Source organism: Triticum urartu, chromosome 7A, assembly GCF_056163025.1.
Source record: "Triticum urartu cultivar PI428250 chromosome 7A, HENAU_Tu73, whole genome shotgun sequence".
Lineage (NCBI taxonomy): Eukaryota > Viridiplantae > Streptophyta > Magnoliopsida > Poales > Poaceae > Triticum > Triticum urartu.
The window spans coordinates 689376918-689395333 of record NC_141879.1 but is presented as its reverse complement, the minus strand read 5'-3'; the positions used below and the strand labels follow the sequence as shown (position 1 = coordinate 689395333).

At 48.7% G+C, this 18416-nt stretch overlaps 1 protein-coding gene across 1 annotated transcript in view; it reads left to right on the top strand.

Moving 5' to 3' along the window:
* LOC147961554 (uncharacterized) overlaps window positions 1-14787 on the top strand; it is a 96068-nt gene extending 81281 nt beyond the window's left edge. The window contains exon 3 of the mRNA XM_087533859.1: window positions 14539-14787. Within this exon, the coding sequence (XP_087389985.1) occupies window positions 14539-14787 (249 nt within the window). The remainder of the gene's footprint in view (window positions 1-14538) is intronic.
* Window positions 14788-18416: the final 3629 nt, after the last annotated feature.

Here is an 18416-nt window from a genome sequence, read left to right as displayed (position 1 = left end):
GAATCAAATTGGTAGATCATCAACCAAACTATTAAAAAATCAGCAACTGAAAGCAGCAGAACAACACTTAAACATATTATTACCCCATGATTCAGGCATTTGTAGAAGACTCGGCTAGGGTTGCAGATTGTGGTTAAGACGCGACGGATGACTCTGCGTGATTTGCAGAAGTGGCACCACACCAACGGCAGCGGGTTGCGATGAGCAATCGGCTGCGGTGCGCGTGCTGGCGAGGGTGTGATGAGACCCACAGGCGATGGTACGGGTTGCGACTTGGCACATATCTGGTTGTTGCCTGCTGAAGAGCAGGTGGACGAGCAGCCAGCGGACATGGTTGCTGCGGCCAGAGCTTCTGATGCTAGGCAGAGTAAGTAGAGAAGAGGAGAAGCGAACGTTGGATATGTCAGTTTCATTACTTGCAGAGTAGCATAGCACCATATATAGTCATAGTCTAGGTTTGGATTCGAACAAGCTACAGGAGCACGTCTTTCTTTTTTTAAAACTCGACAATGTCTCTTTACTGGTACAATAGCTTGTTCTATACGCCTTCCCAAGTCTTTGATTTTCTTTCCCTTTTTTGCGAGGACCTGAGAGCTGGGACCCACCGGAAGGGCCTCTGTATTTCGCAAAAAAAACGTTCCCCCCGCTGACATGTCGGACCCACCAGCTATATCTTCGCACGCAAGGAAGTGCCTCCTTATTACGCACAAAAAAATGAATACCCCCTGCTAGCTGGGACCCACCATAGTGGGAGGATGACTTGTGGGCTAACAAAGTTGACGGGGACGGAGGGCTTTGTCAACTTAGTCAATATGAACGATTCTAGCTCCAGTGACCGTACGATGTCCATCCAACGGGCGTAGTGCTTCTTCAACCTCTGGTCTTCTTGCTCCAGCCGCCCAAAGCAGCGTCGGTCGTGCTGCATGCTCCTGCCACCTGTGGCCGGCTGTGCTGCCGCGGAGGCCTCACCGCCCCCTACTATTCCCACCGCTGGCCAGGCCCTACGGCGACGGCAGCCTCACACCGCAGCCGAACCAGTGAACCCTCGTACTCCTCTCCGCGCGGGCTTCCACTGTCGCGTCTTCCCCGGCTCCGTGTCGTCCCCTTCCTAGGCCTCGCCGTCGTCCACCGCCGTGGTGCTCTCCGCGCGGCGTGGTCAACGTGGTCAAGGAACGACTTCCATCGGAAGAGTACTGTACGTGGAGAGGCTGATAGCTGGGTCCATGGCCACAGCCCAGTTTTTTTGTGATTTGCCAAGTAAGTCGCTTTGTCAGGCCTGTTGGGCTGCAAATCTTTCAAGACGAGGAGAGCTTTCATTCGGCTAGCCAAGAAAATGGCCCATTAGTAATGAGAAATGGGCTGTACATTTTTAAAACACATCAAACCGGCAATTAGTTTCAAATATCTTTTTTTCATTTCAAGATTTTAAATTACATTAATTTTTATGCGTGGAGAATTTGTTGGATTTTATATTGATATACATTTATTTTTTAAATCAGTTTGAATGTGAGTCGAAATTTCGGGATTAAAAACAGTTCGGACCGCACCGAAATATGCAAAATTTCGTATAATTTTTTAACCGTGGCCACAATTTGGGCTGTAATGCTAACAAAAAGAATATCGGCTCCAAAAAAACCTTAAGAATTAGCAAATGGGCTGAAAATTATTAGAAATAATGGCAGATGGGTTGTATGCTGTTTTCCACAGATTTGAGGCTTTCCTAAAAAAGGTTGACGCACAACCAGTGACTGTTGGATGTCCATCCAACGGCCGTCGTGCTTCTTCAATCTCTGCTGTTCCTGCTCCAGCCGCTCAAACAGGCGCCGGCGAGACTGTCTGCTCCCTCCTCCCCGCGGCCGGCTCTGCTGCTGCGCAGGCCTCACCGCCCCACCGTACTCCCATCGCTGGCCTAGCCATCCCTCTACTCACCCATACCTGCTGTTATTCTCCGACAACGGTAGACGAACCAGTAAACCCTCGTACAGTCGTACTCCCCTCCGCGTGGGAAACAACTTCCGAGTCTTCCCTGCCTCCGTGTCGTTCCCTTCCAAGGCCTCGCTGTCGTCCACCGCCCTGGTGCTCTCGGCGCGGCCTGATCAACGTGGTCAACGACCGACATGCATCTGAAGTGGACTGTACGTGGAGAGGCCGACAGCTGGGTCCATGGCCGCACGAAAGGAAATGCCTCCTTATTACACGCAAAATAATGATTCCTCCACCTGACATCAGGGACCCACCGAAAGGGCCTCTGTATTTCGCAAAAAAAAACGTTACCGCCATTGACAGCTCGGACCCACCAGCTATATCTTCGCACGCAAGGAAGTGCCTCCTTATTATGCACAAAAAAAAGAATACTCCCCCTGTTAGCTGGGATCCAGTATAGTGGCAGGCTGACTTGTGGGCCTACTAAGTTGACGGGGACGTAGGGCTTTGTCAACTTAGTCAATAATGCACTATTCTAGCTCCAGTGACCGTACGATGTCCATCCAACGGCCGTAGTGCTTCTTCAACCTCTGGTCTTCTTGCTCCAGCCGCCCAAACCAGCGTCAGTTGTGCCTCGTGCTCCTGCCTCCCGTGGCCGGCTGCGATGCGGCAGAGGCCTCACCGCCCCCTACTACTCCCACCGCTGGCCAGACCATCCCTCTACTCACCCACACCCCCTGTTACTCTGCGGCGATGGCAACCTCACACCGTAGTGAACCAGTGCCCTCGTACTCCTCTACGCGTGGGCATCCACTGCCGCGTCTTCCCTGGCTACGCTTCGTCCCCTTCCTAGGCCTCGCCGTCGTCCACCGCCCTAGTGCGCTCAGCGCGGCGTGGTCAACATGGTCAAGGAACGGCTTCCATCGGACGTGGACTGTACGTGGAGAGGCTGACAGCTGGGTCCACGGCCGCAGCAACGAAGTGCCTCCTTATTACATGCAAAATAATTATTCCTCCACCTGATAGCAGGGACCCACCGGACAGGCCACCAGTATTTTGCGAAAAAATCGTTTCCCCCTGACTGCTGGGACCCACCAGACGGGCCACCGTATTTCACGAAAAAAATGTTCCCCTCGCTGTCAGCTCGTACCCACCGAAAGTGCCTCCTTATTACACACAAAAAAATGAATACTCCCCCGGCTAGCTAGGACCCACCTTGGTGGGAGGCTGACTTGTGGGCCTACTAAGTTGACGGGGACGAAGGGCTTTGTCAACTTAGTCAATATGAACGATTCTAGCTCCATTAACCGTACGATGTCCATCCAACGGCCATAGAGCTTCTTCAACCTCTGTTCTTCTTGCTCCAGCCGCCCAAAGCAGCGCCGGTTGTGTCGCATGCTCCTGCCTCCCGTGGCCGGCTGTGCTGCCGCGGAGGCCTCACCGCCCCCTACTATTCCCACCGCTGGCCAGGCCCTGCGGCGACGGCAACCTCACACCGCAGCCGAACCAGTGAACCCTCGTACTCCTCTCCGCGTGCGTGTGGGCTTCCACTGTTGCGTCTTCCCCGGCTCCCCGTCATCCCCTTCCTACGCCTCGCCGTCGTCCACCGCCCTGGTGCTCTCGGCGCGGCGTGGTCAATGTGGTCAAGGAACGACTTCCATTGGACGTGGACTGTACGTGGAGAGGCTGACAGCTGGGTCCATGGCGGCAGCAAGGAAGTGCCTCCTTATTACCTGGAAAATAATGATTGCTCCACCTGACAGCAGGGACCCACCGGATGGGACATCGTATTTCGCGAAAAAAACGTTCCCCCCTGACTGCTGGGACCTACCAGCTACACCTTCGCACGCAAGGAAGTGCCTGACAGTTGGGACCCACCTGGTCGAAGCGTACGCAGCGTTGGCATTCTGGTCGTGAACGTGTACGTACATATATACTGGTGGATGTAGAGGCGCGCACGTGTCGTAGTAGAGGCGGCCAGGGTGCAAGAAAGAAAATACGACCACGTATATGTACATACGGGCGGGATTTCAAACGCCTACTCGCGCATACGTACGGCGAGGGCTCGTGTACATGGCTGGGACGGAACGGAGAAACAGCGTCGTCGTCGTGTTCATGGGTCGGAACGGAATGCGTGGTCGTGTTCATCGGGAGGGCTTGGACGGAAGAGGCGATGCAAAAAAGGCCTGGCGTACCGCACAACGGAGGAAACGGACCTCCTACGGTCGAAACAGGGGTCCTGTTGATCGGGAGGGGTGTGGCGTACCGCAAAACGGAGGAAACGGACCTCCTACGGTCGAAATGGGGGTCCTGTTGATCAGGAGGGGTGTGGCGTACCACAAAACGGAGGAAACGGACCTCCTATGGTTGAAACGGGGGTCCTGTTGATCAGGAGGGGTGTGGCGTACCGCAAAACGGAGGAAACAGACTTGTGTTGGAGCGCTAAGGTCGAAACAGGGGTCCTGTTCATCGGGAGGGGTGTGGCGTACCGCAAAACGGGACTCCATGGGATACTGTTCATCTCCACCCTCGACCCCCTCCAGCCTCCACGAGCTACTGTTCATCCACCGTCGACCTCCTCCAGCCTCCACGGGCTCCTGTTCATCCAGCCTCCACCACGCGCTACTCCACCGGCTACTATTCAACCACCCCTCCACCGTCTACTGTTCATCCAGCCCTCCACACCAAGGGGTCCTGTTCAACCACCCCTCCACGGGCACCCCTCCACCATCTACTGTTCATCCTGCCCTCCACACCACGGGGTCCTGTTCATCCACCCCTCCACGGGCACCCCTCCACCATCTACTGTTCATCCAGCCCTCCACCACACCACAGTGTCCTGTTCATCCAGAGGCAACGCCACCGCTCACTGTTCATCCAACCCCCCCCCCCCCCGGCAACGCTCACTGTTCATCCCATCGATCGGCTTCAGTTAGCAGCAGTAGCCAAGGAATCGCTCGATCGGGTTCAGTTAACAGCCATCGATCGATCGCTCGGGTTCAGTAACGCGTAGCCTGCAGTGTAATCGCGCGGGTTCAGTTAGAGCCCAACGCCTCACTCGGGTTCAGTTAGAGCCAACGCCTTGCACACACACGCGTACGTGTACGAGAGAAACGCGCATCGCTCGGCCCCCGACCTCCCACCGTAACCGGGAACTCCCCGAAATTTTCCTCCCCCTCGCTTCTACCATGGTTTTTTTCCATCATGGACAGCCCAAAGAATGTCATGCAGCTGCGTCTCCAGCCCGCCCAGGACGAAAAGCCCATTTTCTGTCATGATTTTTTGTCATAGAAGTAGGAGCCCACCACATCTATGATGATACCAGGTTTTGTCACAATTATCGTCATAGAAGTGTCATATGTATGACAGAAAAAAAATTTGTTCGGCCCAAAATGTCATGGATGTGTCTTTTTTTGTAGTGATGGCTTCAGACCGGGATCCTTGCATCCCGTCCTCCCGCTTCACCCCCGCCGTCGTCCACCTTGCCGACACCGCTCCCACGACTGTCTCGCCCACCGCGCCTTGCCGCCACCGTCTATCATCCTAGATCTACTTCCACGCCGCCGACAGCCATCGCTACCGCAGCACTGTCAAATTCTCAGCAGATGCATACACGGTGCCGCACCAGAGGCGGTACTCTTTCGTATCTTCTCAACTTATTTATCGCAGCAAGAAAATAGATCGACATTGCTTTACTATGATTTCTTGTCCATCACTTACTTGTTAGTTGAAAGCAAACATTGGTTGCGAAGTTTCCTTTATCCGGTTTGCACCTCCAAATCCGCCATGGCACGCTCAACACTATACTCGCAATGCTTATGGTTTTCCCCTTTTATATTCCACACTAGTTAAATGACAGTAGAATAAATTTCAAAATTGGGTCAGTAGATTTTTGAGAGCTCGCCGGAGTTCGCCGGTGCGAAGGAAGGGGCTCGGGTGAGGACGGTGGTTGTGGGGGCGGTGGTGGGACCTCGCCGAACAAAGAAAACTCGATGTCGGTGGGGGCGGGGGTGGGGGTGACGGAGGAACACAGACGATGGGGGCCGGTGGTTCGGCCGGCGGCCCGTGCGGTGTTCTGTATGGGAAGCATAGTATGTTCCTTGTCAGGAAGGGGAGCAGGGACATCTGCAGTCGACACCTCTATTGGGTCGGTTCTGCTAATTGATTTTGCACTTCGAGTTGGTCTGTCATAATACCCCGGAAATGGTGGGAGCCATGCGGTCTTTGATAGACTAAACTGATAGTAACAGTTGTGCGCCTTCAGATGAGTAGAGCTGGCCTGTAGGTGATCGATAGGCTGCATATTAGTAGCGGCAAAACCCTATGTTTTTGAGCCAGTTCCGCTTTCCCGATTTATTTATGGTGGTTATGGTGTACCCCTATTATCTACACTACGGGCTCTGCGCTCTCGTTATCATGGTTTGGCAATAAACTTTCTATACAGTATATTATGAACCTATCATCTGCCAACTATCCTTACATCTGGGGGCCCCAACAGGAGCCTATTTTTTGTGTAGTTGTGCTAGATTATATTAATCTACTCACCATATTACAGCACACATGGGCTCTCTCATCATAATCCAGTGATAGAACACAAGGGTTTACAGGGAGCCTCTATTATATTACAATATCCTCTGCATTACAAAGATAATCTCAGTACTATTTGTGTTTTCATGCTTTACAGATATTGTGCATAATCAAAATGAATATAACACTACTAGGGAAAAGGATAGCAGTAGCACAGGTTCTAGGTATATCAATAGCGCGGGGACTGGCACTACTAATAAGGCGCTACAGCTAACCCGTAGCAGTAGCGCGTGCACACCCGCGGTACTGCTATATAATAGCTCTAGCGTGCTTTGCCTGGATGCGCTACTGTTACTGTGGCGCTGCTGCTAACTTTTCTCCACTCGCTACTGCTAATTTTAGTAGTTTTTTTCTGCATATTTGTTTTGTATTTGAATAGGCTTTATACAATAATCTTTAGCATATGATAGACATACAAATGTAATCATAGCACATACATACAAATAGTCTCATCAAATCATGTCATCATCATAATCATCATCCAACACCAAGTGGTCTCTCGTCATCATCTCGAAAATAGCAATACAAATCTCGATTACTTGCAACTACATCATCATCCATCTAAACAATGATATACGCGAGAAGAGCTCTCACTTTGCGTGAACCTAAACTAAATACTGGCTGTCGCTCGGAAACCGGAAACCGGTACACCTGGGCCTGACATTCCGGCCACTCGTTGTATACTCCTGACGTAGCACTTCTTCGCCATCGATGATCTATACACCTGCATCGTCACATGAGTCGATAATATGCTACATATATAGTTGAGCAACAGAAAGAGATAGACTTGGCAAAAATAGAAGCAACATATCATAAGCATAAATAACAAAGTTCGTCGTACCCAAAATGCCCTAACTAGAGTGATCTTCGCTAGTCGAGGAGGACGGTTTAATTACATCACAAATAAAGTTTCATCGTGCATAATTCAAACTTTCGTCATACAGATAGTATGGACTAAGCGGACACATTGTCATATATCGACAGTCACTCCATGTCGTGCCATCCATCCAAGTCAGGGAGATAGTCCCCGAGCTTAGTGAAAGGCTTCAGGTTGAGACGCTGAGCTTGGAGGCGTGTTCGGACGTCTTCCCGCGACATTTGTCCTTCTTCGTAGAACATCCCTGATTTTTCGACGACCTCCTTCATGATGATTTGGGCAAGTTCGTGCTGGATGTGATAGAACTCAGCTCGAAGTCGATGATCCTTGATATCTCCTAAGTTCTTTGCCCATTGCAGAATATGGGCATCGCCGGATGTAGGTGACATGCAAAGGTTCTGGTGATCCCGTCTGTACTCCAGCATCTGGTGTAGGACATAGAATCCATCATTAAGAGAATCACTCGGTTGCTGGATGCAGCAGAAGTCGGTCTTATGGCCGAAGGCGGGCCTGCCGTCCTTTTTCTTCTTGTCCTTGACCTCTCCACCCCGTGCGCCGTAGTAAAACATAGCACTGTGGAGAACAGACTTGATGTGGGTGTAATCCTTTTACTTAATGTTCTTCGACGAGTCCAAGTAAAGAGCATGAGAGTGTCGGGGGTAGAGGATGATGAGGATGGCGTGCCCGCCGCTGTGCAAAATTAGTACACCTCAAATTAATTAGCCTCCACCGTGCAAATGAATGATTGAAATCAAAGGAAGGATATCCGCGCGGATGACTTACATGGGATGATAAGGCACGAGAATCGCCTCCTTGTCCTTATTGGCGAGCATGAAATTGACGATGTATTCCCTCGCGTATTCACAGTGCTTTGCGCAGACTCCCAAGAAGGCCTCGTGCATGAAGTACGGGTCAGCGACACAAATATAAGGTATCTGCTCAACCCCGATCAGGTAGTTCATGTGCAAAGCATAAAGGCGGACAAATACAAAATCCAGCTTCTTCAAGTGAAACATGTCAAAGATGTAATCGAATCGAAGGAAGAACTTCTCCGCGAGGAATGTGTCGACGTACGACAATCCCCGCGGCACGTTAACCACGTAGAGTGGGTATCCTGGATTTTTTGAGGCGATGAGGCCTTTCTCTGTCCGCACCACATTGTCATGAAGTCTCCTTAAATCGCCGAATCTGGCCCGCGGCGCAGCTTCAGGTAGGATTGGTTGACCGGGGATATGCCATTTTGCCGCACCGGGAATATCTATACGGTCTTGAACCCGAGGCTGCTGGATCACAGAAGCAGCTTTTTTGCCTTTCCTCAGTCTCTTCCTAGACTTCTTTACTACCGGAAGGTTGTCCATAATATGTTCAGACTCCGGAGGCGGCAATTCAGGCACCGACTCATGAGGCTCAAACCCTAAGTAGGCGCTAGTATTGACATACTGTTGAGTGTCATCCTCATCCTCATCCTCATCTATGGCGACGTCACCAGCGACTAATGGAGTAGGCGGGGTGTTGATGTTCATACCTAACTGTGTGCTCGTGGGTGTGCTCCCGGCCGCCTCCAGACGAAGCAGACTCTTTGGCCACAACAGGACCCACCCATTGCAACAATCAACAAGCCGCCGCGGGGTCTCGTCGTCATCCCCCACTAGTACCGAGGAGCCAAATTCTCATGGCCCGGTTTGACACTGGCCACGGAATCCTTGAAGACTTCCGGGGGGATCGGTCGGCTGTGGAACAATGGTTCCTTCGGCTCCGTTATCGTCGCCTTCCCCACGTCCACCTTCTAGTCACCAATAGTGTACAATATGGTGCACGGGGTTTCATCGGCCTGCAAAGAAAAGTCTGTGACGTGAGACATCCGAAAGGCAACGAAAACGGGAGATTATATATTTATTGAAGGGGGCCGGTGTGACAGATACCGTGAGGGCGTCGAGCTCAGCCAAAGACGAAGCACCGCCGAGCACGTCCGGTGCCGGAGCAGGTGCGGAAGCCAGTGTGGGAGCAGGTGCAGGAGCCAGTGCGGGAGTAGGTGCAGCAGCCGGAGCGGGAGCAGGTGCAGGAGCCAGTGCCAGAGCAGGTGCGGGAGCAGGTGCAGGAGCCGGTGCAGGTGCTGGTGCAACGCTAGTCGAGCTGCTCCTGAGGAAGTCAGCAAGGGGAAAGTCCGTTGCATTTTTTCTGGATTTTGCCTGCTCCAATTGAAAACGGCCGGAACCAAGGTAGTAGACATATCTACAAGCACCTGTTGTGCAGTAGCTACCACTCTTGTGACTGTCTTAGATGGTTTCTTTTCAACCGCAATCTCAACCTTCTTGTCGATGTTTTCTTCAGTTAACCTCTGTCTTTCCTTTCTCTCCTCTATGGTCTCATGGTAGTACTTCTTCCACGTGGCACCGTCTCCGACACGGTGCACGCATCCATACGACGGTCGAGTCTCCACCGGGAGTCCTTTCAATATGTTCAATGCCCGGTTGAATAGAGTGTCCCACTTGGGCCTCGCCAACGCCTCAGACGGCGAGTCGCTTTCGGCCGTAATCCTGTGCTGCTCTCTTTGCAAAAGGCACAAGGATCGTTTACAAATATGACAAACGTGCAGTCGAATTGATCAGAAACTAAAATTACCAGCAGTCTAATGAACTCTGTCGTGACCGCGTTCTTCTCGAAAACCTTCTTCACTGGGTCCCAACAGTGCCGGTCCCTGAGGACGTCATGCTCCTGCGAGACGATGAACTCCGCCAAGGGGTCTGGGATGCCCAGACTCACGGCTTCCGCGTCCTCCTTGGCCCATATGGACCTCTTCCCGCCATAACCACGGCTTCCGAGGTGGTGGCACCTAATGTTCTTCTGTTGAAGCCCCTTCATGTACTCTGACTTTTTTTGGCATCTTTGGCCTCGCAAGCCGCCTTGAATATTTCAAAGTGCTCTGCCGTGATTGTCGGATTATCCTTTAGAATATCGGAGTAGGGTTCCTTTTCGTTGAAGATCCGATATTTCACCCTTGCTTTCCAGGCGGCCAACGCGTCGCTAAACTTGCTCATGGAGGGTGGGCACGTTTATCTTCTTCATTGTCGGGTCCTTATCTGGATCTTTATAATCATTTTCATTCCGGCCCAGGAACAAGAATATCTGGTGCAACTTCTTTAGGAGGGTGGGCCTCATATTATCTAACTTGTTTAGTTTCTCATCGTTGATGGTGGCGGTTGTCCGTATGATGCAGCCAATTTGATTGTCGTAGCACGCGCGCGCTTCCTCGGGCGCGTTTTGCTCAAAATTGTCGTCGTCCACCTCTATGACCACCAGTCTAGTAGTCCTGAGCTTGTTAGGAAGCCGTCGCCTCTTTGCTTTCTGTTCTATACCGGCTCCGCTCCCCGAGGCAGCGCCGATCTCAGTCTCAGCGCCGGTCTGCGTGTCGGTCTCAGTCCCCGATGTGACCGGTGGGCCCGGCAACAACATCAGTTGATCGTCGGCAATGCTCAAAAATTCGTCTGTCGCCAGGTAGACGTCGTCGCAATAACCAGAACCATGTCCTTCATCGTTGCTAGCCATGTTTCATACCATTAAATCTAGTAAATTAATTCTAGACCGAATAAAATGAATAATGACATAAAAAGGCCTATGTTTTGCAGGAACGTTGACTCCTTCCTGGTGTGGCATATCCCGGGCACTCGATATGTCCTAGTTTGTAGCACAAGTCATGCCGAAATTCACGGAAAATTTCGGCATGACCTTTGCTAAAAAGTGGACAAATCGAGAACCTAAAATTTGCCGTAACGGAAATGAATCAACATTCCGGCGAAACATCGGCCACTCAGCTTCATTCCCTAGAAACAACAAAAGGCCACTTGGGCATAATCGAACCACTTCAATGTCGATTATGATCAATGAGAAAACACAATTGAGGATTTTTCATGTACCATGACCACTTCAAATTTGCATCTCCTAGTGTTTGACACTTCAAGAAAATCTACCAAATCTCATGCTCTCTGAAACTCAATTCAAAAACCAAATATAGATGGATGAACCCTAGAACTCAAATTATGAACCTAGAACTCAAATTATGTCCTAAATTTTTTGTCCTAATAAAAATTCACTAAAAATTAAGAACCTACTAGAATTGCAACACTAATAGAAATTTATATTTTTATATTGATTTTTTCTCTAAACTAAATCCTACCACCCTAGTTAACATCTAGTTAAACCTTGCTTTCCTAACATTTGTAATTAAACGCTACAACCCTAACCCTACTGCCCTAGTTAAGCATATATAATTTTTTCCTAAGGCGAGAGAGGCAGATGTGGCGAGGGAGGTAGGGGCGTCTCTGTCAAATTAACCTAACTAATAACCTAACTAAATTAACCTAACTAAATTCTTTTCCTAACTAAATTAGCCTAACTAATTTAGAGAGAGAGAGAGGAGGGGTGGGGGCTTACAGAGGATGGCTCCGGTGGTGGCGCGGGAGGTAGTGGTGGCGAGGGAGGCAGGGGCGTCTCCGGTGACGGCGAGGGAGGCAGTTGTGGTGAGGGAGGATCCAGTGGCGTCGACTGCGGCTCCGGTGGCGTTGATGAGGTCGCGCGGCTCCGGTGGCGTTGGGGGCGGCTCCAGTGGCATCGATGGCGCGCGGCTCTGGTGGCTCCGGGGGCATCGACGTCGGCAGGAGACGACGGCGAAGTGGGGCGAGGGCTAATCGGGCAGACGGCGGCGGGGTGTGGGTCGAGGGATTTTGGGGGAGAAGTGGTGGCCAGGGGGAAACGGTTTTTTGGTTAAGTCAAACTTAGCGGTAGCGCTTTTCACGAAACGCGCTATAGCTAAGTTAGCTATCGCGATTTTCACAAAATGCGCTACTGCTATAGCTATGTAATTTCCGTCATCTTTCTTATTTCCTTTTCTGTTTCTACAGCGGGGATCTAGGAAACGCGATGCAGCTACGTTAGCTATAGCGCCTCTTACAAACAAATGCTACTGCTACGCCTTTCTCCTTTTTCGCTTTCTCATTTATTTTGCTCTACATTTTATTTTTTTCCTTTCTCCTTTTTCTATTTCTTTCTTTTTCATTTACTTTTCCATTTGTTTTTCATTTTATTTTATTTCCATTAGCAGTAGCGCTCTCCGTGCGAAACGCGCTGCTACTTATGTCCTAGCGGTAGCGCGCTTCCCTCAAGACCGCTACTGCTATGTGTAGCCTATCGTTTTAGCAATGGGAATATTAGTGGTAGCGCTTTTTCATGTGCACGTGCTACTGCTACTATTGTATCTGTAGCGCGGTTTACGAACGCACGCTACTGCTATTTAGCACTAGCGCCCATATTGACACGCGCTACTGCTAAATTTCTGTGTATAAGGTTTTCCCTAGTAGTGTAAGAATGCGCACATTAGAAGAATATTGCGGAACAGTTCAATGGGTAACAAACTTGGCATGAAGGGATTGAGGTCCATTGTGGATGCAATGAAACCCACATGGTCCCGACCTATAGATTCGTATTCAGAATATGATCCTAATGACTATTCTGAGCTCAAGGAGTTAAAGGCAGATGGCCTATCGTGTTCACCCAACAAGGTGCATGTTCTAATTTGGCAAGGTTTTATTGGTTGCACATATCTTGCATAAGGTGTCTTGCATTTATTTTGCTTCGTTGCACCGCCATCTGCTTAATTTACTCATGATATATGTGAAGATTCCATGCCCATCCATTATCAACACCTATTCCACTTGTCGTCATACCATGTTTTTCCATTCAAATGTTGTTCTTGTGTTTCAGACATACAAAAGGAAGAGGGTGATTGCAGAACCTGAAGGAGTACAAGCAAAGTCCTTGAAAAAGGTAGTGCTACCGAAGAAATCACATAGCACTCGACGTATATTGGCGATAGAACCAGCGCTGCAAAACCTAGGATATCGCAACTATGCTGGTCGCTGCTTTGCTCTTGTGAGTATCTATTGTTCTATCGTCGTCCTTACATTCATACCTGGTGGATTATGTGACATCATTTTGCATTATAGCTTGCTTATCCACTATTCGCTCCAAATTATCATATCTATATTAATGCTTAAATTAATGTAGAATAAACCCAATGCCTATGAAGAAATTTAGTTCTGCATTGTTCTTATAAGTATTTGTAGTCCTTATATTTGTCAGCCAGTTCTTCATGTACACTTTGCAGCTTATTTTCCCTTGTCCTCCATTTTTCTAGACATCAGATCTACATTTACTCTTGCCAAAATATTGAATAAAACCAATGTTACTGAAGAAGTTTAGCTCCGCATTGCTCTTGTCAGTGCCTTCTGCCTGTATGCTGTATTTACATTTGTACTCTGCATGTTAAGTTGAATAATTGCCATTTGTTTCTATATTTTCACATCTATATTTACTCTTAACAAAATGTAGAATAAAGGCAATACTCTTGAAGAAGAGTGTGAGGTAAACGTCTTGAATTGCCCCCCCCCCATCAATATGGACAAGGCCTTTATAGAGCCTGTCTTCACTACTAATGTAAGTTTGTTCACCTCGAGCCTTCAAACTTTGTTGTTTATATTTGGGATAGCTATGAGTGCAAATGCTGTTTATTTTTGTCATCTGCATCAAATTGCTTGTTCAAAGTTTATAAAGTAGAAGTACATAAACATAAGTTTGTCGTTCTCAATTTCATTCTTTAATTGTACAATCTAGTTCCTTATTCGTACCATGTCAATTAAACTAAACATAGAAAGTTATGTTCTTTAGCACTATGTGTATGCTTGTGTTCTTGATCTGTAATCCAGTGGTGTGGTGAGACTACCAACAACAGCGCAATGTCATATCCTGCTATGTCTCAACTATGAACAATGCCATATTATATCAATGTTATTTAAATTGTGTCTCTTTATTTACCAATCTGAAATGGTATAAATTGACAGTACACTCACCATTCATGCTTATACGTTGTTTAGATCTACATCTATGCTTGTGTTCTTGATCTGTAATCCAGTGGTCTGGTGAGGCTGGCCACTCCTGCGCAATGCCATTTCCTGCCGTCTTAACTATGAACAATGCCTATTATGTTAATGCTATTTTAAACTATGTCTCTTTATTTCTGACACAGAAATGAGATGAATTGACAGCGCTGATGCTTATACGTGCAAAACCTGTTATCTACCTACTTGTTTCTCTTTCAGGGTGACAACACTGCTGCTAGGAAGAACTGCCACAATGATAGTGAGACGAACCCATTTTTTGTCCCTCTAACATATATTCTAGAGGAGAAGTCAAAACATATTGAGGGTAGGGATACAACCACGAAGTCACATCTTGATGTAGTGTCAAACTTACTCAGTGATACAAACTCGATTAAGTCGCCGCCTGAATCTGTTCGACTTCTCCAGTCTGAAATTCAAGCAGAAATACATGCTTCCGCTCAAATATGACTGGAACTCCAATCTCTATGCAAGATTAACCGTAAGTACAGGACGTTTATTGATGCTATGTAGCTTAAGTTGGTGGATATGAGTGCCAAAGAAGCATACTCTTATCAGGTTGCTAAGCTACTTGCGTTGCGGCTGCTGGGCCGGGCTAACCTTTGTTGAAATGTGTTGAAGCACTGTCGGTTCTGTCTATTATTTTGTCCGCCTGTTAACTTCCACTGGTGGCTACCTGCCCACTTTATTTAATCTACTATCTAGTTGCCCTTTATTATCACTGGCGGCGAACTTTGATGCCGAGGGGATGTAATATGATGTAATTTCTTTGTTGTATAGTCTAGGTTTATTCTTGGTCAGTATGCTGTAATTTAGGTTGGAAGGTTCAGTGGATCTCAGTGTTGTTGGTCTTCAGGGCGGCTCGTTACTCATATGGGCCAAAACATGGGCCTATAATCATCTTGGGCCATTAGCAGGTCTAAACCTTATGGTTGTTTCCCGCCTTTAACAGGCCAAGTAAATTTCTGGCCAGCTGGGCCAGAGAATACAATGGGCTTTTAACAGGCTAAAACCTAGATTGGGCTAGCATTGAGCCGAAAAATTCATGGGACAATACAGGCCGAAACTGCCTAAGGCCCATGTTTGGCCCAAATAGGACGAGCAGTTAACAGGCCAAAATATATCTCTTGCCTGTTTGGCCCAATAAAATTCTGGGCTTTAAGCAGGCTGGTATCTATGCGGGCCATAGGCCTAAAAGTGTCATGGTCCATTATCAGATGGGCTGTAAGCAGGCCGTATTCAATGCGGGCAGTAATTAGGCCTAACTGTTACACGGGCCATTAACAGGCCAGTAGGCCAGTTGGGCTGAAATTTATCCATGAAGACTATGGGCCGTTAAGAGTTCTAAAGTTACATCAGACAATAAATAGCCAAGTGTCTACATGGGCCATTAAATGGCCTAAAGTTAAACCAGGCCGACAACGTCCCAGATGCACCACATGCTGCTAACAGGCCAAAACTATTATCGAGCCGAACTGGTAAATGGGCATTTAACAGGCTGAAATACAAACCTATCCTAGAATGGGCCCAAAAGAACAGTGGCCTCTTAACGGGCCTGATCCGATATGGACCGTAATTTGGCCCAAAACACGGCAGGCTGTGAATGGGCCTGATCTGGTATGGGCCTCAATTTGGCCCAAAACATGGCACGCTGTTAACGGGCCAGCCCAGTAGTGCCTGAAAAAAAATGGTGGGCCTTTAGCTGGGCCGGCCTTTTCACCGGAATGGGCCTCTATTGGGCCGTTCCACGTGTCGATGTATCATAGGTGCCTCATGTCCAATGAGTGGATGACATCTGTCCCAACGGTGAGCAAACATGTGTTTCCTCCGGCCAATGAGTATTTTACACGTGGAAAATCCCCATTGGTCCGGCTGTTAACGGGTTATCGGATCTAAAACCGGACCCGATAGCTTAACGGCGTTCCGTTAAGATGGATGCCACGTATTGGTCACCCTTGACGAAAGCACTTCTATGACGCATGATTTATCGTCATGGAAAGGGACACTTCCGTGATGATAATTTTAGTAATGTCATGGAACACTTCTACGACAGCACAGGTATGACTATCTTGATTCTGTCCTAAAATTGTCATGGATGTACATGCATGACAGAAAACATGATCTACTGTGACAAACACGTATCATCATGGAAGTGTATTTTTTTGTAGTGAATCCTGAGCACCCAAGACGAACACGAGGCACGGTAGGCTCCGTTGCGTGGAAGGTTGGGTTTCCTGGCGCAGGCAGTTACAAAACCCGGGAGAGGAGGAGGAAAGTGGAGCAGACCAAACTGCAGAAGCTGAATGGAGGGGTACGAGTGCTAGAGGAACAAGTAGTTCATAGCCAGCGACCTGCCGGAGCTACCTCGCCATCTCGGCGGAGAAGCAGCGTGGCTTCTACCGAGCTCCTTCAGCAGCTTGACTTCACGGCTCCTAGCTACCCCGTGGATGCTATCACGAAGGCTCAAGATTGCCACCTTATGATGCAATGGCAGCACCTCAAATTCAAGGCGGTTGTCGGCTCTGTTGCACCTCCTGAACCCGGTGCAACTTTTCACTGCCTTCTGATTCCACAAGGCTATGCTGTTGTGATAGTGGATAAAATAACGGAGGGATTTGAGGAGCTTGAGCTTGACCACCCTACCGGTGAAGGGGAGACTCGGCTGGGTCTTGCTCTGAAGACTCCATGTCTATGGCGGAAGGAGCTCATCAACCTTCTGAACTGGACGTCTCCGCCTCCTCCTCCTCCTTCTCCTCCTCCGGCGAGTCAGGGCACTCCGCCTCCTCCTCCGGCGAGTGATCAAGCCACACAGCCTCCTTCTCCGGCTGCTCCAGCGCGTGGCGCCACTCCGCCTCCTTCTCCTCCTCCTCCGGCGTGTCCGAGCAGCCGGCCTCCTCCTACGCCTCGTCAGCAACAGCGGAAGACAGCTGCTGAGGGAGTCCTGGATTAAGGGGTCCTCCACTACTAGGGAAAAGGCTAGCAGCAGCGCGGGTTTTTAGGCTATTAGCAGCGCGGACAGCCGCGCTACCAATAAGGTGCTAGAACTAACTGTTACTAGTGGCGTGGGCTAAACCCGCGCTACTACTAAGCTAACACCCACGCTACTACTAACCTAACTACTAGTAGCGCTCACTTTTACCCCATGCTACTACTAACAATTTAGGAATTAAAAAAAATAAAAGTTAGATGTGGTATTCATGAATGGTAATACGTCCATTGCAAAGCAAACCAACGTCACAGAACCATCTCAGGATTCCATTTAACATCAGACACACAACCATCATCGAAGTACCTCCCCTAGTGGTCCACCACCAACCTAAACAAATCACTTCTCTAGATGTATCTACCAAGGCTCGGAGTTCATACGCCAATGTACCCGAATCCTCCTTCCCCCGGACGATGGCGTCGAGGACCTCCACCTCGAAGACCTCCGGTGTCAAAATCACCTGGACGATCATCTGTTCGATGTGGCCACCGTGCTTCACAGCAAAGTCCGCCTCCAAGTGGTTCAAGAGCACAATGCCCACCGGGCCACGCTAGTCAGTGTCGATCACCCCTGCACCCACATCCGGAAAGTGAAAACTTGTTAGTACGCAAATTGCATCAGTTAAACTAAATAGTATATTACAATTCACAAGACCCATTAAGTTAAGATTCCTTATCATCTAGCAATTTAAAGGGGCTCATGCCGAATATATATGCTTAATTCCTCACTTCTTATTCAAACTAAATATATAGATTGGCAAATGCATAGAGAAACATAAAGTCCAAAAGAAACACAGAAATGCATATGTGAACTAAATTACTTTGTGTGTTAGCAGATTTCTTGTTAGGTTATTCGCTATATATAGTACCACATCAGGCAGGGTGATGTGTTTACTTCGCGCCGCAATGTTTGGCACCAAGTTCAGTCTTGGAAGACAAATACAATACATTGCTGAGCGGGACAAGGCAAAGAAAAAAAATTGTAGTTACTAAATCATTAGCATTAATTAGTGCCTTCTGTCGCGGGGGTCATGTGTCAACTGATTTCAAGTATGTTCTTGCAAGCTACAAAGATGTTCAGAATTACTTGCAAT